Below are 22,099 nucleotides of genomic sequence, written 5' to 3'. Positions count from 1 at the left end.
CCACAACATCTAGCTTGCTCCCTGATTTTAGGGGAGCTGGTGGCATGTTAACACAGATCATTTCACCTCTAAACACTTTGGTACTTGGTTACCCCAGCCCACACTCACTTCTGCCTATAAATCAGTGGGTGGCTTTCTCACCCGGCTGGTCCAGCAGCATTCATCGAGACACTGAATGAGGAGACAAACGTAAGTGGATCTACTGCACGAGCCCTATTCCTGTTGTGTCTACTACTACTGCACGAGCTCCATTCCTGTTGTGTCTACCACTGCCCAGCACATGCGCACAGCGACTGTCAGACAGAAGAGAGGCTCACCTTCAGGGTATCAAAATCCTTCTCCAAGTAGGAGCCGCACTTTTCCCTCTCCCCTATGGAGGCAAAGAATTTGCTCCACCAATCGATGAACTCTTCTTCCTAAGTGAAAGTGGGTAGAAAGAGACCATTTCAGAAACAGGAGTAGCCCAGCAGGGCCTGCAGAGCTGGAAATCCTCCCTCTGCTGCTGGCTGCTCTGGACCACAAGGCTTTCCTAAGGGTGATTTTGGGGGAGCAGAGAGAAGAAACCTCTGCCTCTCCAGGGGCCAAAGGCTATGCAGACTGAAGAAGAGGAGTCAGCATTTGGTCGGTGTTGAGAGGCGGAGGTTCTAGCCCTGGCTGTGCCCCCCAAGCATGTATGTTTCTCTCAAACTCTCAGGCCTCCATTTTCCTTTCTGTGAAATGGGCATAATCAACTTGGTACCTCCTATATCCGAGGGACATGGCACACTGAGGCCAAAATCAGAGGGTACATAGTGTCACTCTTTGGGGAAAATGTCAGTAATGTATTCTTTATGAATAAAATGCAGTAGATCCAGGAAAGTTCAGACCCAAAAGAGTTTTTATCTATTCTGCCTATTAGCCTCCCTACCCAGGCAATAAAGGAAGCATTGGAAATCAGCACTCAGCCTCCCCAGGGTCAAATCAAGGCAGAGTCCCTGAAAATCAACAAACAGTAAGTGCCCTTTATTCCAAAGACCCTGCCAAATGTGGAGTATTAGGTGAGAGGAACAGAAGCGTGTGACAGCGCCTTTTCTGTGTGACAACTGCATTCTTCCTCCACCACTCCCATTTGCAGGAAAAGGTGGACAGGCCTGTTGTGGCAAGTCCTGACCGCCCCACCTTTTATCTCCTCTGCACATGGTATGTCTGCAGGCCCTCTTAGCTCTGGTGTCTAGAATATTCCTTCAGCTGCGTCCTGTCTTGGAGGGTGGCATGTCCTGTCACCTGGAGGGTCAGCAAGCTCCCTGAAGGTGGGATGGTCAGTCCCCCACAAAAGCCCACCCAGGTCCCAGCACTCAGTCTGCACCCATCTGTACCAGTAGAGCGCATCTAGTTTGGTGGGAAGACCCAAGGACATGGCCTCTGGACTCATTCTGGAGCTTGCTTTCCTCCTCTGTATGAGATAGGCTAGAAGATCTCCCAGTAGCCTGTTCTAATACTATAGTGGGAGCTGCACATCTATCACAGAGTTTCTGAAATGCTGGCGGCCCCTTCAAACTAAAGTCAAGTGCTCTGAGCGCTGGCTTACTAAGGGTGAACGCAAGCTGGAGCCCGGCCAAGGGTTCCTGAACAGGCATCCTGGGGAGAGGGTAGGATGAGGTTCTCAAGTCTCCACCCATCCTGGAAGTGTGGTCCTAACACCCCTTGTGTGGCCAAGTAGTCTCCAGACACACCACGCAGGGAACGTGCACCAGAGTGAGGCTGAATGTTCAGCCAGGTCCTACCAGACCCACTTACCCGGAGGGTCTTCTGCAGCCAGGAGAGAGGAGACAAGGTCAGGTGGGTAGGGCACAGTGTGGCAGAGCTTTCTGACTTGTAACTACTCTAGAAAAAGTCAGCTTAAAATAAGGCAGACCCAAGCCTTGATGTCTGAAGTTCAGTTTAAAGAAAAAGATGCTATGGGTGACACATATATACAGATAGACGTATCAGATTCACACAATGAACCACACACAGAAGAACCAACTTACAGTCATGTCCAAGGGAGATATGTATGCTGAAACACACATATACCCCCACAGAAACACAGAGGCACGAACCAGCACACAGGCAAATGTGGACACTCAGGCAGAAACGGTTAGAATGGAACCCAATTTAGCTGCTGAGTTCTCCTAAATCTTTATTTTTCCTTCCCAGTCCAAATACCTAAAGGTTTGAGTTTATAACTCAGGCTCAGAGTCAGGCACAGACAGACAACCAACCAGTGAGTTCTGTACAAAGAAAAGACAGGAACATGAATTGTGGGGAAGGTATTACCCTTCCCTCCATCTTGAATAACCAAGTAAACTTCCAAAGGAGTCGGAGAGACAGGCTGAATAATACCATAAACAATGACAACTAAACAGACAAATACTGTGTACACTAAAAACAGAATATATACCTCCTTCCCAGCACCTTTGGAGCACTTAGAAAAAAAATAAAAAGCCACAAAGCAAATCTCAGTAAAGTCCCAGAAATGAAATCCCTATCAGTCATATTTTCTGACCACACTTCAATAAAACTAAAAATTAATGAGAAATTTTAAATAAAATATCAACCTTTTGGAGATTTAAAGGTATATGCTTAAAGCCCTCCTGGGTCAAAGAGAAAACCAAAACTAAAAGTTCAGATACTCAGAAAATACCAATAATATGATATATATGTCCCAAAATGTATGGGTTGTAGCTAAGCCTGTATTAAAAAAAAAATTATCTTAAGTGTTTTTGCTTTTCTACAAAAAGAATGAAAATAAATTACCTGATAATTCAAAAAACTGGAAAGAGTAGAAAGACCAAAGAAAATTGTAAATAGAAATGAATATATTAGAAAGGAGAATATTACAATTGATAATTAAACCCCAGAGCAAGATTTCAAAAGACCATTAAAATAGATAAGCATTTATCAAATCTAATTTTTAAAAGTAGATATACCATTAGGAATGAGAAAAATCAAATAAAAAGACATTATAGTAGAAAATGAAATTATAAAGAGGTTTATGAGGCTGAGCCCAATGACAAAATCTTAGAAAATGTAGATAAAGTGAATGATTTTCCAGAAAAATAAAAATTGCCAAAGTTGATTCAAAAGTAGTAGAAAACATGAAGAGATCAATAACCTTAAAAGAAAGGAGGCTGGGCACAGTAGTTTATGCCTGTAATTCCAGCACTTTAGGAGGCCAAGGCAGGCAGATTACAAGGGTCAGGAGATCGAGACCATCCTGGCCAACATGGTAAAACCCCATCTCTACTAAGATACAAGAAATTAGCTGTGTGTGGTGGCACCCACCTGTAACCCAACTACTCATGAGGCTGAGGTAGGGGAATCCCTTGAACTGCAGAGGCAGAGGTTGCAGTGAGCCAAGATCGAGCCACTATACTCCAGCCTGATGACAGAGCAAGACTCCGTCTCAAGAAAAAAAAAGAAAGTGGAAAAGATCTCAATGAACTACTTCTACAAAAAGACAAGAGGCCAAGACCATTTCTTTGGGGGGAATTCTATGAGTGAGTGTTTCAAAGATTAAATCATTGTTTGTTCCACAGCATAGAAAGAGATGAAATTTTTTTTCCATTTGTTTTATGAAGCAAAGCTTAACAAAGCAGCATACACACACATGGATTAATCTCATTCCTGAAGAGAGACATAAAGATCCTAAATAAAACACTGAGGAACAGATGGCAGCAGTCAGTCTGGCCTGGTCACGGTGGGTTACTCCAGATACAGGAGTGGCTCAGCATCAGTGAGTCAGGAGACAAAACTCACAGGATCACCTGCAGCAGAAGTTTGGAAACCATGGCCTACTGGCTGGCCACCTAGTTTTAATTTAAATATCAATATCTTCCGTAGCAGCTTTTCAGCTACAATTGCAGAGTTGAGTCACTGCATCAAAGACCTTATGTCCACCAAGCCTAAAACATTTACTACCTGACCCTTTAAGAAAGAATTTGTCAACCCCTGGTGTATAAGATGCAAAACAAAAACAAAAAAGGGAGGTTTAAGAGGTTAGAATTTCTCATTTATTCCCGAATGAACCTCTCTGTGAATTAAGAATAAAAGAAGTTTATTGGCATTATAAAGAATATTTTAAAGCAATATTCAGCATCATGTTTGACAGTATCAGGCTTTCTCCTGTCTGGGCTTTTGCACATATAGGTCCCTCTGCCGATAATTTTCATGTGACATAGTCATCAAGAAGCCGTAAAGCAGGGGGTTGAGAGCCAGGACCCAGAAGCTAGACTGCCAGTGTTCAAATCTTGTCACGCTCAGTGGGGTGACACTGGGTCACTACTTAACCTCTCTCGGAGCCAATTATCTGTAATGGAAAACTAGTAGTATCAATTTGACAGTTATTGTGAGGAATAAATGAGTCAATATATATAAGTGCTCAGAACTGTGCCTAGCACATAAACGCAATGTAAGTGTTTATTCCTATTACTGAGAGTAGCAATATAGCTGTTGTTGCTTGGACCTCGTTAGCTTCTTGGCCAAGGGCTAGTCTCCTAGAAACTGCTGGTGGGGCACGGATGGTCACAGTCATTCCAGAAGGCAAATTGGCTGTACTTTTCCATAGCCTAAAAAAGCATGCACTTTGACACAGCAATCTTATTTATTCTAGAATTCTCTCCAAAGAAAGTAATCATGGATATACATAAAGATTTTACTTCATTTAAAACAGTGAAACATCGGAAACAACTTAAGTATCCAACAATAAGGAACTGTTTGGATAAACTGTACATCCACATGATAAACATTATACAAACTAAAAATGATGCTGTAAAAATGTATTTGCTGACATGAAAAGTTACTCCAACTGATGAGATTTATAAAGGGTTAAAAAATAATGTGATCTCATTTTAACCAAAGGACTAAACCCCAGATGTTCATAGTGGTTACTTCTGAATGGTAAAATTTTACATGTTTTATCCCTTTTATTTTGAGTATAACTCAAAAATTTCTAATTTTTCATTGTATGTAAGTATCCCTTGCATAACTTTAAAAATTAAAAAAATTTAAATAACAACAGCAAGATGCTTCAAAAGACACTACCAATGAAGTAAAAAGACAACTCACAGAATGGGAGAAAATATTTTCAAATCGGCCATGCACAGAGGCTCACACCTGTAATAGTAGCACTTTAGGAGGCTGAGGCAGGTGGATCACCCGAGGTCAGGAGTTCGTGACCAGCCTGACCAATATGGTGAAACCCTGTCTCTACTAAAAATATAAAAACTAGCTAGGCATGGTGGCGGGTACCTGTAATCCCACTACGCAGGAGGCTGAGGAAGGAGAATCACTTGAACCCAAGAGGTGGAGGTTGCAGTGAGCTGAGATCACACCACTGCACTCCAGGCTGTGCAACAGGAATGAGACCCCATCTCAAAAACAATTGCAAATTATATATTTGATAAGGGATTTTTATCCAGAATATACATAGAACTCACAACTCAATAATAAAAAGACAAATCACCCAATTTTAAAATGGGCAATGGATTTAAGTTGACATTCCTCCAGAGAAAAACATACAAATGGCCAACAGTACATGGAAAGATGCTCAGCATCATGAGACATCAGGGAAATGCAAATCAACACCACGATGAGAAACCGCTTCACACCTGCCAGAATGGCTATCATCACAGTCAGATAATACATGTTGATTAAGATACGGAGAAACTGGAACGCTTGTACACTGCTGGTGAGGATATAAAATGCTGCAGGCACTTTGAAAAACAGGTTGGCAGTTCCTCAAAACATTAAACATAGAGTTGCCATATGGCCTGGCAATTCCATTGCTAGGTATATATCCAAGAGAAATGAAAACTTATGTCCACACAGAAACTTGTACATGAATGTTCAAAGCAGGCATTATTCATGACAGTCAAAAGGTGGAAAGACCCAAATATGAATCAACTGATGAATGGGTAAAAAAATGTGATATAGCCTTGCACTGGCACGTCATTTGGTAATAAAAGGGAATGAAGAACTGATACATGTTATGACACAGATGAACCTAGAAAACCTATGCTAAGTGAAAGAAATTAATCACAAAAGACCACATATTGTAGGAATCCATTTATATGAAGTTTCAGAATAGGCAAATATATAGAAACAAAAAATATTTAGTGGTTGCCAGGGGCTGGGATTGGGAGGGACTGCTCACTACTTAACCTCTCTAGCACTCAATTGATCTAATCTGTAATGGAAAAATAATAGTATTAATTTGACAGTTATTGTGAAGAATAAATGCTCTTCAGTACTGGGTTTTTGTTTGTTTGTTTGTTTTGTAGTGATGAGGATATTCTAAAATGGATTCTAGTCATGGAACAGTCAAGTCTGTTAATATGCTAAAAACCATTAAATTGTACGCTTTAAATAAGAACCTATATTTACATGATTATCTCAATAAAGTTGCTAAAATTAAAAAGAACAAATGATCAAATACAAGCATACAGCATCAAACAAAAGAATAAAAGCAGGAATCTCAAGCATTTCTAAGGAAATAAGAGTTCAATTTTTTTTTTTTTTAATAGAACAAGCTGTTTACCACCGACAGGACCGAAATCTTACTCTGTTTTCCCCAAGTTCCCCTCATGGCTGCAATTCCCTCTTCCATCAAAGTTCCAGGTGATGTCTGGTGGCTGCTGTTCCCCAGCAGACTCACAGCTGCTGAGACCAATGGCCTGTGACCTTCCTCCTGGCCACGCCAGCTGGCCACCTGCTCAGTGACTTTTGCCACCATGTTCTTCCTGCATTGCACAGGTAAACCCTCTTCTAATCAATCGCCCGCACCTTTAACAGCAATTATGCCTGTGGCAGAATCATAATCTACATATGAATGAATCTTTTCTTGGCCCCACAGTGCTTTGTTACCCCCTTGCCCTTTCCTTCTTCTAAACCCCTTGCACCTCTCTTGCTCCACTATACTTCTGGCCAACCCCACCTGGGGTCAAATCCAGCTCTTCTTCACTTCGCATCAGCCCCCCACAATCAAATGCGGCTGAAGGAAACCATGAAACCAGCCTGCTGGGTCTCACACCAAGTTCCTGGCAAAGCTTCAAGGAGGCTCAGTGCCACCTAGCACCCCATCTTGTTTCCCTGGCCCTCTACTCGCCCCTTCTCCTGACACCACCTGCCACACTCATCCTCTTCTCAGCCCTCTAGCACCTCCTCCTTGGCCTCATGATTAGCCCATGTCCCTCTTTCCTTTCTCTTAGAAAGCTGAAGGAACCGGAAGAGGCTTTCCCAACCCCCCACCAGCACCCATGCCATGTGCTATCTTCCTTTCTGCTCCTGTGGGTGCTCGGCTAGCACTCCAACCCAAGGCCAACCTCTGCCCTCATGCCCGGGGCTCATCCACTCTGGCCCATTCAAGGACATCACTCCATGACTCTCCCTACCCTCTCCTGTGTCACCAACATCCCTCCCCTCTGGGTCATTCCAATCAGCATTCAAACATAGGAACCGGTTCCCCACCATTCACAGAATATGTCTGTCTCTCTGACCACCATTTCCCTTTTGGCTTCCACCTGATTACCTTCTCCCCTTTACAGAAAAACTTCTACGAAGAGTTGTCCACACTTATTGACTCTCATTCTTATCCTTCCATCCTCTGTCCTTCCTCAAAACACTCGTCAAGTTCATCAATGGCTCAGGCCTCAACTATCAAACCAAGAGCAGTGTTTGGCAGCAGTCGTCACTCTTTGTCCCTGAAGCATCTTCCCTCACCTTGCAGAGCTCCACTGTCCGGAGCACCACTGTGCTGTCCTCCCACTCACCACCTACAGTTGCGCAGTCTTCTTTGCTGCCTCCTCCTTGTCACCCACACTTTGGCCATCTGAGTGCCTTGGGGCTCAGTGCTTGAGCGCCTCCTCTTTAGCCATTCTCACTCCCTTGGGTTCCCCCTGGGTCTTAGCTCTTTAAATAGCACATATGTTGATAAGTGCCACCTTGAGCTCTGTCCAGCCTGGATGCCTTCCCAGGACTCCAGCTGCCATGTGACATCTCCCACTGGACACCTGATAGGCTTCTCAAAGGTAAGTCCAGATTCCTACCCAGTCCACTCCTCCCACACCCTTCCTCATATGAACAAATGGCAACTCTCTCCTTCCAGATGCTCAAGCCAAAAACCCTGCAGTCACCTTTTACTCCTGTTCCTCATGACCCACCTTCAATCCATCAGTCACTCCTGTTGGCACTACCTGAGTGTATCTTCAGAACCAGACCACTCCATCACTCCCGCCCAGGTCCAGCACCATCAGCCCATGTGGGATGACTGCAGCAGTTTTCTAACTGGCCTCCCCGCCTTTACCTTTGCCATCCTGCCCCTGAATCCATTCTCAACCCGACAGCCATGTGCATCGGATCCTGTCACCCTCTGTAATTGTCAGCTCACCCAGAATAAAACTAAAACTCTTACCACTTCTGAAGTCTCCTGTGACGGAGCCCCCACACCTCCCTGACCTCACATCCTTGCGCTTTCTTCCTCACTCATGCTGCTGCTGCTAACAGGCCCTCCCGGTCCTGGTCCTGAATGCTTTCAGTACCCCCTGTCCTTCCCCTGGCAGGAACTCTGTTCCCCTGATAGATCCCTAAGCCATCTCCTCACCTCCTTCTTGTCTTGACGCCAGCACAGCCTCAGTCTCACCCTCATTATTGGTCATAGTTTAAATCACAACACCCTCTCGACAATTCCTATTCCCCCTTCGTTGCTTTTTCTCCACAGTGATTATCCCCATCTGATATCCCATAGATTTTATGTAGGTATTAATATTTGTTCATTGTAACTCCTTCTCCATGAAGGCAGAGCCCTTTATCTTTTATTTTTTTTTGAGACAGAGTCTCGCTCTGTCACCCAGGCTGGAGTGCAGTGGTGCTATCTTGGCTCACTACAAGTTCTGCCTCCCAGGTTCAAGCGATTCTCCTGCCCCAGCCTCCCAAGCAGCTGGAATTGCAGGTGTGTGCCTCCACACCTTACTAATTTTTATATTTCTAGTAGAGATGGAGTTTCATCATGTTGGCCAGGCTGGTCTCAAACTCCTGGTCTCAAATGATCCACCCGCCTCAGCCTCCCAAAGTGTTGGGATTATAGGCATGAGCCACCATGCCCGGCCCCCTTATTTTTTGTAACATCCGTAACCTCAATACATAGAACATTGCCTGACACATAACAGCAGTTCGGTCAATATTTGATGGATACGGGAATGCCTAAACAGCAGAATGTGGGGAAACGGGGTGATCCTTGGCTTTTAAGCTTACAAAGGCTGATATGTGCCATTAAAATAATAGGTTTAAAAGAATGTTTTGTCCAGCCAGTTTTCCCCCATCATAGGCAAAAGAAATGAAAGCCTAGAAGGGGAAAGGAAGCAAGAACTAGAGACTCGTGATGGTTTCTGACAAGGCATCACACACCTTGCCTCCAGATCAGCTCCTGAGTGTATATGGAACAGATCCCTCCATAACTTTGGGGATCCAGACAGAAGCTGCCACCCAGAAGCTGCCAAAGGAATGGGATGTGGGGTAGTTAACTAGAGATGGCTGCATGCGTGTCATGGGAGACAGAGCCTAAGCCCTTGGCATTTCCCGTAGACCGGAGTGTCACAGAAGAGCTGCTAAAGGGCTTGAAAGTTAGTGGAGAGAGAGAGAGCTGGGAAACCTAGAAGGATCTGGGGGCTGAAATGAGAAGATGCAATATGGCCTGCACGCCAGAAATCAGTGGGTCTCTAAATGCCACAGTGGACACATACTGGTGACCAGGACTCCCTCCCTGTGGAGGTCATGACATTATGGAAGCCCAGCCCAGAATTGAGCTGCCTCCCGAGGTTAAGGAGGAAGACAGAAAGCCCAGACTGCCTAAATTTAAACCTAAAATGTTGAAGATTACCGAGATTTTCCTGCCATCAGGAAAAATGTGGGCTCACAGGAGAGATTAAGTTGATTTACAGAAAAATAAAGTTATATTTTTAACACACTCACGGATGTGACTTGAGAATATCATTCCTACTACTGCACTAATCTGGCTTCTGATGGAGTTATTTGAGCCCACGTCTCCTTTCTCTTCCCCAGGAAGTCCATGAATAAGTTAGCACACCCATAAGAAAGAGCCCCACAAAAAAACAGGACAGCTATTCCATGTCTGAACTCAGAGGTGCCAAAGCCATCTACCCTCTGATGTTAGTAGAATCCCATATTCCAAAGCTCCGAAAGGGAAATGGTGGTATGTTTTCTCATTCCAAATGTGTTTTTTACCTCATTTTGCAATAGCTAAAGCATCCAGTTTTGGAACATGGCAAGGAGGAAAAAGAAACACAAAAGGTTTGACATTTGAAGTGTCACTTCAGGATTTAACAAGAAGTCTGGTCATTAAAACATCACTGCCCCATGCTCAAGGTTCAAGGCCCCTCATTGCGCAGTCAGCCAACCCAGTAAGTCTGATCAAGGCATGGTCTGGAAGCCTCTCTAGTTTCAGCTAATAGCCAACATGCAGTTCCTGGGAAGCCAGAGCAAAATAACAGAGATGTTTTTCTCCAGTCTTGATCCAGTCCAATGAGCACCCTAATCCCCCTGAAGACCCAAATCAGTATGGTACATTACAAATATTTAATCTCCCATTATCATTCAGTAGACCTGACACATTTCATGAACATGGATAGAAAAACTGGCAACAATAATTCTGACTCAGGAGACAGGGGGCAGGTACAGAACTTGTTTTCTCTCCCCAGGATGACCACTTGAATCAAAGAGAAATGTTTCTGGTCAAATCCATTTGTCACCAAGGTTATAATGTCAAACCTTGGGTCACTATATAGAACTATACACCCAACTCTTTTTTAAAAAAATGTGGTTCATTATTGTTTATAATTTTAAGTAGACCTTTCATGCCTATGTCAACCCAGAGACAGACATCCTAGACTGTGCTGAAAGTAATTTCCCTCTTAGTACAAACCATCATCAAGATAATAATAATATAATAACCCAATACTGGGGTTACTTTAAGACTCAGAGTAGATGTACAAAGATATTCTGTAACCTGTAAAGTTTACTGTGATAAATGTTCTTGTTGATATTGCCAGTGTCATCAGTTTGATCCCCAGTACTGCTACCCCATAGCTCTACTGGAATCATGGTGTAAAGGTTCCTTTAATTCTTTAATGTCCAGAGATTTAAGAAATATGCACTCATGCACACATGAATACAAACACATATGTAACATAAAAGTACTCATGCCGACATGTAGACCAGACAAACCCCAGACATGCAGATACCCTGACTTCAAACCTACCCCACCCTATGGATACTAAATCACTCATGCCCCCCAAAGCCACACAGGCATATGCCCACAGCCAGCCACCGCGTTGATTCAGCAGAACTCTACACACTCATAACAAACGTGCCTTAATTATTTCCACAAGTGGAACACTGGGCTTTCAACCTCTGGTTGACACTCCCTGTAGCCCAGCCTCCCAGTCTGTGGAGGGCATCACTATTCCACTTACTCTGACTTCTGGATCAGCAGAGGTGGGAAAGAAGTGAAGACCTTTAACCACGGTGTTGAATTGCTTCCAGAGGCCCAGGGAATCCGTGGGCCTGAAATCCAGTAAAGTCAAACAGATGGCCGGGGACCTCATCCCTTGACTATTGGCCTGCTCCAGATGGGGACTCACGGAGTGTCGGGAAGCTGTGGGGAATCCTAGCTTGCTGGTGCTTTCTCAATTCAGGAGGCCAAGATAGCTCCTTGGGGGCCCATGACTAGGTTCTCTGAGGGCAGCATGACCCCATTCAACTATGCAAAAAGCCTACAGGAATGGAACCTTGCCAGTAGGTGAATGAAAGAAGCTTCCATCAGACTCTTCAAACATATGAAGAAAGCAACAAAACATCACTAATTCAGAATCTGTGATGATTCCAAGAGGGCCTGGGCAACATACCTTATCTTTCCTTCTGCTTATGTAGACAGTTTTTCTTAAAAAGAGTTCTAACTACTTAAGAGAAAAACTATTTTTGAAGGCCTTCCCAGGACTGCAGAAGCATTCATCAAGCTACAGACACCAATATTAGCTCTCCTAAATTCAATTTTAAGAGGATTTGGGGGGAGCCTACTATATGCCAAAATCAACCTACTTTCTAGTTACTGTGTGCATTTTCGTACACAAAATCACATTACTTTTCAAGTATTTTATATGTTGAACTTGTTGCTAGTTTGCTCTGATTTCCCTGTGTCTTGGTTAACGCAGAGGAAAGTTAAAGATACTACTAGGTGGGTTAATAAGCTTCATCAAGCACACTCAGAGGGCTCTTGTGCTCAGCAGTGAGTGCTGCACCAACTTCCAAGCACTATTTTGACCCAGGCTAGGGAGCAGACAGTGCATAGAACCGATAGGGATAGGAAGACATCAAGTTAGACCTGAGAGAGAGTTTCCTATGCTGCAGTTTCTCAAGGGAAGCCAATAATATCCCTCTAGGAAGAGATGAGCGTTTTTTTCTCTGGATGGCAAAACAGTTCTTTCTTGGACCAGGGGAAAGACCTCTTAGGGCAGGGGGTGATGGAGGCGGAGCCAAGGAGGGCTGGATGGTGGGAGCCAGGGCCTCCCCCTCCCTGATGGGGACCCGGAGTTTGCCAGACAAGTTTCACCCAGGCTGTCCCCCCTGCAGTGTGCAGCGAGGGAGGAGGGGTGCACCCCCGAGGAGACCACAGGAATGCCAAGCAGGGAAAAGCCGCCCCAAGCCAAGGGCTCTGGCAACAAGGATCCAATATCGGAGGGTGACTCCAGCCCCCGAAACAGGAGAGACCGTGAAGTATGTGCTCTGCTTCCCAACCAGCAAACACAGCAAATAACCAATTACTCCAAATAGCTAACAGATTTCGGCTCTGATTCCCTCCCCTCGCCTCCCCTGTGCTTTCACTTGTCATTTGATGGGCGATTTGTATTTGCTCTGAGAAAATGAGAGAAAGAATGAGTCACAAAGGAAGGTCCAGATTACACCAGTGACGGGCATCAAACCTCCCTAATCAGAACTAATGGGAGTGGGGGGAGGCCAGGCTGCACTGGCAACACTTCTGAACAGGAGATATTTTTTAAAAAGTACAGTTTTGTTACTTTCAAGCACATACAGTAATTCTTGCTAAACCAATATTGCCAAATACATGTCCTTAGGAAACCTATTTTAAGGAAAAGATAAGTGTCTTCCTAATTAGCACATCTGATATGTACAAAAGTACAGGTAAAACCATGAATGTTACTAAAGTTAAAATCCTACTCCCTTCTAACTCTCAAGTTCAGGGGCGCAACCATGAAGTTCAGGGACAAACTGCCTTGGATGCCTTCTGAAAATGCTTCCTCATTTGGGAGCCACACCCTGTAACTGATTCCTTTGCTCAGAAAACCTTTGCTTCAACGTCTCAGAATAAATTGTTGTCAGTACTTACGAGCTGCAATAAGGCATCCCACATCCCCCCAAAACCTGGAATTAAGGGAAATAGGGCTCCCCTTGGAGAATCAGACCATGAAATAACTTCATAGTTAGTGAGAGCAAGGAGAGGCAAAATCACCTCAATGGGAAGAGTGCCTCTGACACTAAGCCTTTACCATAAGTGGGAAGAATGTATTAATCCAGGAGAGTATATCCATGAAGAAAGGTACTGATCAGGCCTGGAAGAACAGGCAAACAGGAGTAAGGGGTGCTTTCTTTTGACAGGTGTCCACACCAGCACCATCAGGGGAGAGAGAGCCTAGGCTTAGGGACTAAAGCTGCCCCTGCTGTTGGAGATGGGTATGTCAGGCCGTTTTGGTCAGCTGGTACTAAAGTTTAAATTACAAAACTATCTCTCCTCATTCTGATTTCTCACTCTTACCAATCACAATTTGCCTTCCCACTCACTAAGCCTATAGGGAGACAATGGGCTGGACCAGTCACCAAGGTCACATGACCCAGGTAGGTTTATTTCTCATGTAAGTTTAAGCATCTATGTAGCCATGAGAAAACTGACCCAACAGATGTGTGAACCCACAAGGTTAAGGATTCACTCAGCCCTAAAGTAACACGTTGCCTAGTGGGAGAGGCTCAAATCTCCTTTACTTTAGAAATTCCTATATAGGAGTTCATTGGTAAGGACAGCAGCTCTGGCCTACCCTAGCTAACCCCATAACAAACATAGAAAATAAACTCCTCAGCCCAGAAGAACAGCCCCACGTAGCTGCCTCTAATCCTAGTTTCCTTCTTCTTTCTCCCACTCTGCTGGATTTCTAACTAGCAAAGTATAGCTATTGCAAAACTAAACTATTTCCTTCTTCCTTTTGTCTGAGTTTGAGATTAGAAGGGGCCATGAATTTATGGAAAGAATCTGAGCTCCCAGTACTTGACAAGCAAGGACTTCCCTCTGGAAGGATAAATACAAGAGAAAAAGAAGATATTAAGGGCAAAAGAAAGGGAGCGATCTGAAGACAAGACAAATGTCTCCCAATGCTGAAGAGTTGAGTAAAAAACAGAAGAAAACAAATGGCTCATGTATATTCATAGGAAATCTTATGAGGAAACTGTAAACAAGAAATTATAGTACACAACCCTGAAGGAGATAAACCTGCAGGAGGAAAACCATGACTTCAAATGTAACCCTATAATAAAGACAAGGATTTTGAGCAAAATAACAAACTAGACAACTGGAGAAACCCTCCAAGTAAGAACACCTAAAGTAACAGACAAGATATCTCTAAAATCCATTTTAAATGCATGGCTGAGCTGATGAGAACATAAAGAAAATCCTTAAGGGCAAATGAGAAAGGAAAAATCCAGAGAAATAAGGAGTCAAAATGGATACTAACTAGGGGACCCAAAAAGCCACACACTGAACATTTAGTTTTAAGTGAATCTGAGTTTACAGTGTCTTCAGACATCTGGTAAAAGTAAACACAAATCCTCTCTAAAAGAATGTAACTTCCACCCAAGCCCCAAAGAATTCTCAGATAAAGTTCCAAGGAACATGAGTTCACAATCGAAAATAGTGAAACACATAAGGAACTAGGCACCATGAGCGAGTGCCAGCTAGAGCTAACCAACTGCAGAATCAAACAGCAGAAGTCAGAAGAGCCAAAAACAGGGCTTTAAGGAAAAACTGTTTAAAGAAATAAAAGGCATTAAAAATATGTCAAAGGGACAGGAGACCTTCAAAAATAAACACACACAAGCAGATTGGGGAAATAAAACTTTTAGAAATAAAAATACAGTACTTAAGACTGAAAACGCAATAAATAGGGTAAAATAGCATATTAGAAACCACTAAAGATTGAGTGAACTAGAAGATATATCTACAGAAATTAGCTAGAGTGCAACCCAAAGAAATAAATAATATGAAAGAAAATTTAACAGACATGAAGAATAGAGAAGGTCCTTTCTACATCCAATCAGAGATCCAGAAAGATGGGAGAATAGAAATCTGTAACATTTGAAGAGATAATGGTTGAGAACCACTCAGAACTAATAAAAATAACATCTTTTTTAAATTAAACTAATTTTACTTTATTTTTTTCTTTGAAACAGGGTCTCACTCTGTGGACCAGGCTGGAGTACAATGGCACAATCATGGCTCACTGCAGCCTTAACTTCCTGGGCTCAAGTGATCCTTCTGCCTCAGTTTCTCAAGTAGCTGGGACTACAGGTATGCACCTTAATTTTTGTATTTTTTGTAGAGATGGGGTTTCGATACATTGCCCAAGCTGGTCTTGAACTCCTGGGCTCAATAATCTGCCTGCCTCCACCTCCCAAAGTGCAGGCATGAGCCACTGCACCCAGTCAAAACTAAACTTAACTTTAAAAACTTTTTAAGTCCTCATATTTAAGAAAACAACAGCACAATGGAAGCCAGAAGAGAGTGCTGACAGAAAATAACTGTCAGTGAAACTATTATTTCCAAAATAGGGGTGAAAAAATATTTTCAGGCAACTAAAAAGCGAGAACATTTATGATGAACTGACCCCAATTATAGGAATTTCAATAGGCTCTGCTTCATGAAGAAGATGGCAGATATATAGATATAGATATAGATATATGTAAATGTGAATATACTAAAAGAAAAAATGATTACTTAAAATATAACAATGCTTTAAAAATGTAGGTAAAAAAGATAAAACTAAAATATTGTACAAAAACTTGCAAATTGATAGGTGATTAGAGTTAAAACCGTCTAAGTTCCTTGTAATATTCTGAAGAATATAAATATCAATTAAATTTAGACTTTGCTAAGTTCAATATGCATGTTAAAATTTCCAAATTAATCACTAAAGAAATAGAAACAATGTATAATTTTGCAACTAAAACAAGTAGGAAGGATGAAAAAAGAGGGAAATTTTTCAATCAAAAAAGGGCTGATAGAGATACAAAATAAGCTGGCAGAAATAAATTCAAATATATTAGTAAAGATTGTCAGAATGCAGTAAACACAAACAGAATCTATTTGCTGTTCACAGGAGAGATAGCTAAAACTTAAAGACAGAAAAGTTAAAAGTGTAAAGATAGAAAAAGCCATTCAAGGAAAATACTAACCAAAAGAAAACTGGGGTGGTTATATTAACATGAACAAAACAGACATTAAGAAAAACTCATTAGCAGAGATTTTAAAAGACAGAGATGGGCAGAGGCTTGCTACATATTGTTAAAAGATTCAATTCTCCAGGAAGAAAAAAGAGTTCTCTATAAAGAGAGAAAAAATATAAAGAGCATCAAATAGATCAAATTAGGTAGAATTCTAAGGAGAAATTAACAAATATCACATCAAAGCAGAATATTTTAATATAGATCTCTCTCAAAAATTGATAAACCACACATACAAAAATCCAAAGAAATACAGATTTGAATAGCAATGAACAACCCTCTTCTAATGCACATTAAAGAGGATATACACATGCTTTTTGAGCACTCTCGGGACAGTGACAGATTTAAACCATAAAGCAAGTGTCAGGCCATTTCCAAGTATTATATCATCACATACAGACTACGTTCTCTGTATCATAGGGACCATTCCAGTTAATTCAGAAATCAATAACAAAAAGATAACTTAAAATATGTCAGTAACTTCCAAAAAAACCTATTTTTAGGTAATTTAGTTGTCATAAATAATAAAAATCAGAAAATACTCAGAATGGAAAATAACAGAAATATTACTTGTCAAAACCTATGGGATACAAAAAGCAGTAGTGAGAGGGAAGTTTATAGCCTTAAATGTTTATATGGAGGTTAAAATATAATAAACTCCCCCAAAATAGAAGAAGAAAAGAAAATAGAAGGCATAAAATAGAAGAAAATAAGTTAATAAATTACAAAATAAGGAAATAATAGAGAAGAGCAATTAAAAATGGATTCTTTGAATAGACTGAAAAAATCTGACAAATTCTGGCAAGAATAATAAAATATAATCTTGAGAATGAAAGGAGGCATAACTAGATGGAGAAGAAATTTTTTGAAAAATTAAGAGGTTATTATGAAAAATGTTACACCAATATTTTTAGGAAGAAATAGATAAACCGTATAAAATTTAAATCACCAAAAGTCACTCATATAGAAACAGAAAATCTCAAAGGTCCTATAAACATTTTTAAAAGTTGCACCAGCAATTTAAAATAGTCCGAAAAAGTCTAGACAGTTTTATAAATGAACGTAGCAAACATTTAGGCAACAGACAATGCCAATCTAATGGCTCACACAACAGAAGTCGTTTGATTAGATTAGTATTATCTAGATGCCAGAACCTGAAAACAGTATGAAAAAGAAAAACTTTAAGCCAATATCATTCCAAAAAATTATGCCAAAAAAATTCTAAACTTAATGTTTGCAAACTGAGTCCAATAATGCAGAAAAATAGATAATATATCATGATCAGATTACACTGTTTCAGAAATGAAAAGTTGTTTCAGTACTAATACAAATACATTTATTAGTATATATTAAACTCTGTCAATCTGAAATTTCTGTTATATATATTTGAGATATCTTGGGTTATCTAATTAATGTATATATATAAATATATAATTATATATCATATAGTAATGTAATTCACTACATAAACAGGTTAAAGGAGCAAAATTATATGATCGCTTCAATGGATACTTAAAAAACATTCAATAAAATTTAACAACATTCATGAAAAAACAGCTAACTATAAGGTTCTAACAGGTAACTAGGTTCCCTTGATAAATTTCATGTTTAGTGGTAAAACAAAAACATTCATTTTTAAATTATGAGCAGAAAAGAATACTCTCTATAACCAAGCACATAGAACATTCAACTGAATGTTCTAGTCAGTGGCAATAAAATAAGAAATAATTAAAAAGGAAAAGAAATAAAATATAGACAGAAGAGTTAAACTGAGACTAATCACAAATTATATGATTAAGTCTATAGAAAATCCAGGAGAATTCTCAAGCCAGTATAATTTATAAGAGAGTTTAGCAAAGTTTCTGGATACAAAATCTGTATATGAGAATCAATTTCATTTATATACAAAGCAAAAACTAATTAGAAAATGTAACTTTAAAATTCAAGTAAAAAGAAGAATAATGTGTAATATTACTAGAAGTATAAAAGTTGTACTAGACTTTTTTGATAAAATTATAAAAATTAATTAAATTATCATTAAAGGCCTCAATAAATTGAAAGATATATTATGTCCACGGTTAAAAGACAATATAATAAAAATGTCTGCTTTCCCCAGATTGATCCAGATATTTACCATAACTCTGTTACACATCTCAAATTTTTTTAAGTTGACAAGCTGATTCTAAAACTGAAGTGGAAAAGCAAAGGACTGGACTAGCAATGGTACTCCTGAAAGTGAATAAAGTACTTCCTTATCAGGGATCAAGACTTATTAGAAAGCTATGGTAAATAAGACAGCGAAGTATTTGCCCAGGAAAAGACAAATAGACAAATCGAACAGAATAGAGAGCCCACAAATAGCCCACACTTCATAAGTGTCAACGTAGATCAATGAGAAAGGACAGGTCATCCTATTATGATATTAATTCATTGGTTAATTACATGAGAAAAAAATGTCTACCTCACAGTTAACACACACACAAAATCAGTTCCAGGTGAAATAAAGACTTAAGTGTGAAAAGCAAAACTTTAGAATTTTTAGAAGAAAATATAGACAAATATCTCCCTTTAACAGTCTTTTCTAAACAAAAGAGAGAGAGAGAGAGATAAAGTAATAACCCAAGATACCTAGAATATATATATTAGGAAATCCAGATTGAGAGAGCTTAAAAATGACTTGAATCTAGAAATTTAAAAAACTAATCTATTATAATAGCAGAATTTTTAAAGAGCTGGTTCTTTGGAAGGAAAACAACTATAAAATAGATAAAATGATATGAAGCTTAATAAAAAAGGGAAATAACATAAATATATAAAATTAACAATGAAGATGAAAACAGAATAGATACAAAGCTTTTATTATAGTAATATGTACTACTTTATACCAACGTTAACAGGCAGTATCTGGTGACATCTAAGCTACCAAATTGATTGAAGAAGTACAAAATGATCAAAGAATCCCCTCCCAGAAAATGTGCTGAGCCCAGTTTCACAAATGTGTACAAGACAGTTGCATCTTATACAATTATATAAAATATGCATTCCTGTAAATCTTCTATAATTCAAAACACATAACACCATTTCCAAGAAAAGATGATGGCTATCCTGTTTATTAGCTAAAGCATAGATAAAATTTCACCACCTTTTAAATTACATGATTGTCGGTCTTTTTTTAAAATTTAAGTTTCCTACTATTACACATTTTGCACATAAAGCCAGACTATTGAAATATTTGTATCATATAATTTCCAAATGGCATAATTTAAGTTCATAAACAGCAGCTCTAGTGTATTTTGGGGCCTTTCAGCAACAATAATTCTCATGCCTAGAACGTGTTCAAGAGCACAGAAAGTAGTACACCTGAAAAAGATGTAAAAGAACTAGTACAACCCTGATATCAAAGTGTAACAAAGACAACCTAAAAGGAATACTTATTAATAGTAACGTAAAAATCCTATGTAGTAGCAAATCTAACTCAATAATATATAATAGACGTTCTACTTAAAACTTCTTAGCCAGGATTACCAAATGCTCTGTCCTGTCTGCCAACAATCTGCCTGAGGTCCAGAGCCACTGACTGTCCACAGCTGTTCTAGGATGCCCACTGCAGCTCCAGAAGATGAGCTGGGTGTTTGCCAACAGTTAACTGTGTTTCCCCCAAGACCTGTTTATACTAGTTGTACTAATATGGTAATTGGATAAACAAATTGTATATTTAAAACACATCAAATCTGAATATGAAAAGGAAGGGCATTTTATCTATGAAAACTAATTTAAGATTTTTGTGTTTTGGTGAGGCTATTTCTTTGCTTGTTTGCTTTTTGCAATAAGGTCTTGATTTGCCACCCAGGCTAGAGTGCAGTGATGCCATCACGGTTCACCGCAACCTCATCCTCCAGGGGTCAAGCAATCCTCCCACCTCAGCCTCCAGAGTAGCTGGGACTATAGGCATGTGCCACCACGCCTGGCTAATTTTTGTATTTTCTGTAGAGACAGCTTCACTATGTTGCCACAGTTGATCTCAAACTCCTGGGCTCAAGCAATTCACCCACCTCAGCCTCCCAAAGTGCTGGGATTACAGGCATGAGCCACCACACCTGGGTTGCTTTCAATTTTTTTTTTAAATGCTGAAGATCAAGTACAAGTGAGATAACATAAAAGGTGGAAGGGCATCTTGAACTCTGAGGGGACTCTACACTCAGATTTTTTTGGCAAGTATCATTAAGTTCTCATCAAACTTTAATAAACATAAAGCTAAAAATCCTAGATAATACATTTTGGATATGATTTATGCCAAAAGGATGACATGACACTCAAGTGAGCACATCCAAAATCAGAAAGAGGGCTTGGCACATGTCGAATGATTGGCAAATGAAGTTACATCAATATGGTTAAAAACAAAATGTTTATGGTATATCTGTATGACTTTTAATAAGTCCCTATCTTATCAACTTTTTGAATTAGCCAACCAACTATCTTGATTGCATTAGGTAAGAAGGTTGCAGCTGTAGTAAACTATAATACCGTGACCAATTGACCGATTTGGGTTTATCCCAGGAATACAGCACAATTATACACTATATTAACAGACAACAGAAAATAAAATTATCATCTTAACATATGCAAATGACATTTGAGAGAATTAAACTTCCATGCCTAACTTTTTTTTTTTTTTTTTTTTGAGACAGAGTCTCGCCCTGTTGCCCAGGCTGCAGTGCAATGGCGCAATCTCGGCTCATGAGAGGCGCCCCACTGGCCCTCAGCATGGGACTTCAGGAGCATACGCTGAAGGTTAGACACCAAAGTCATCTTCCTAGAGGAACCCACAGCCCAGAAAGATGACACCTAGGAAATTCGCCCAGGCAAGCAGAAAGAAAGCCCTGCCAGGGCCTGCAGGAGAAGGCTGTTGGTTCAAGCAGACCTCTTAGCACTGGAGGGGGCCAGCTAGGGTTCCTGGGTCATACACACCCTTCATGCCTCAGGGAGGAGCACACAAAGTCAGCCTGCGGTCGCCCACAGAGGCTGCTGGGGTCCCCCACTCCAGAAGTCAGAGTCTAATTGAGAGATTCCCCTGCTTGCACTGGCCCATGCAGCCCCATCTAAGCCCCAGCCTTCACACAAGTAAATAAGATTAAGGTGAATCCCAGGAGGTAGATTTGTTGTCCATTTGTGAGCACCCATTCCATAGCTTTCTCTCACCCCTCCTTTACAGTGAGGCAAAGACAGGCGACCTTCCGGCTTAGGCTCAGGAAATACCTCCTTTCTTCCCTCCCACTTTCCCTCCTGTTTCCCTCCTAACCCCCTTACCCCCAGCCCCACAAGGGAAAAAAAGAGCCCACAAATAAGTAAACAATACATACATGAGGACTGGATGGAGGAGAAGCCAAGTTAGTGGGGGCCAAGCTCGACAGACCATCTGCAAGCTACAAATGAAATGTGCTGGTTAGCAACAGGATTAGAGAATCCACTTCAGCGAAGGCTGACAGTCCCCAGGAGGCAGCACTCT

The 22,099-nt window shown here is 40.7% G+C and overlaps 1 protein-coding gene across 50 annotated transcripts in view; it reads right to left on the bottom strand.

Annotated features, from left to right (window-relative positions):
- Positions 1-22,099, bottom strand: part of DYSF (dysferlin) — a 236,648-nt gene that overhangs the window by 43,753 nt on the left and 170,796 nt on the right. For 22 of the 50 annotated variants that reach the window (XR_013526461.1, XR_013526462.1, XR_013526463.1 and 19 more), the window contains one exon: positions 318-416. Coding sequence is in view for 44 of the 50 variants with exons in the window: in XM_078349054.1 (XP_078205180.1) it covers positions 318-416 (99 nt within the window). In the remaining 6 variants the exon portion in view is untranslated. Of the gene's footprint in view, positions 1-317; positions 417-1,776; positions 1,789-2,419; positions 2,444-21,953; positions 22,017-22,099 lie in introns of all 50 variants that reach the window. The other 28 variants (XR_013526458.1, XM_035272224.2, XM_078349051.1 and 25 more) reach the window with 4 other exon arrangements.

The sequence above is a fragment of the Callithrix jacchus genome, chromosome 14 (genome assembly GCF_049354715.1).
Source record: "Callithrix jacchus isolate 240 chromosome 14, calJac240_pri, whole genome shotgun sequence".
Taxonomy (NCBI): Eukaryota; Metazoa; Chordata; class Mammalia; order Primates; family Cebidae; genus Callithrix; species Callithrix jacchus.
Note: the sequence above shows the minus strand (reverse complement) of the source record. Positions and strands in the feature narration are given on the sequence as shown.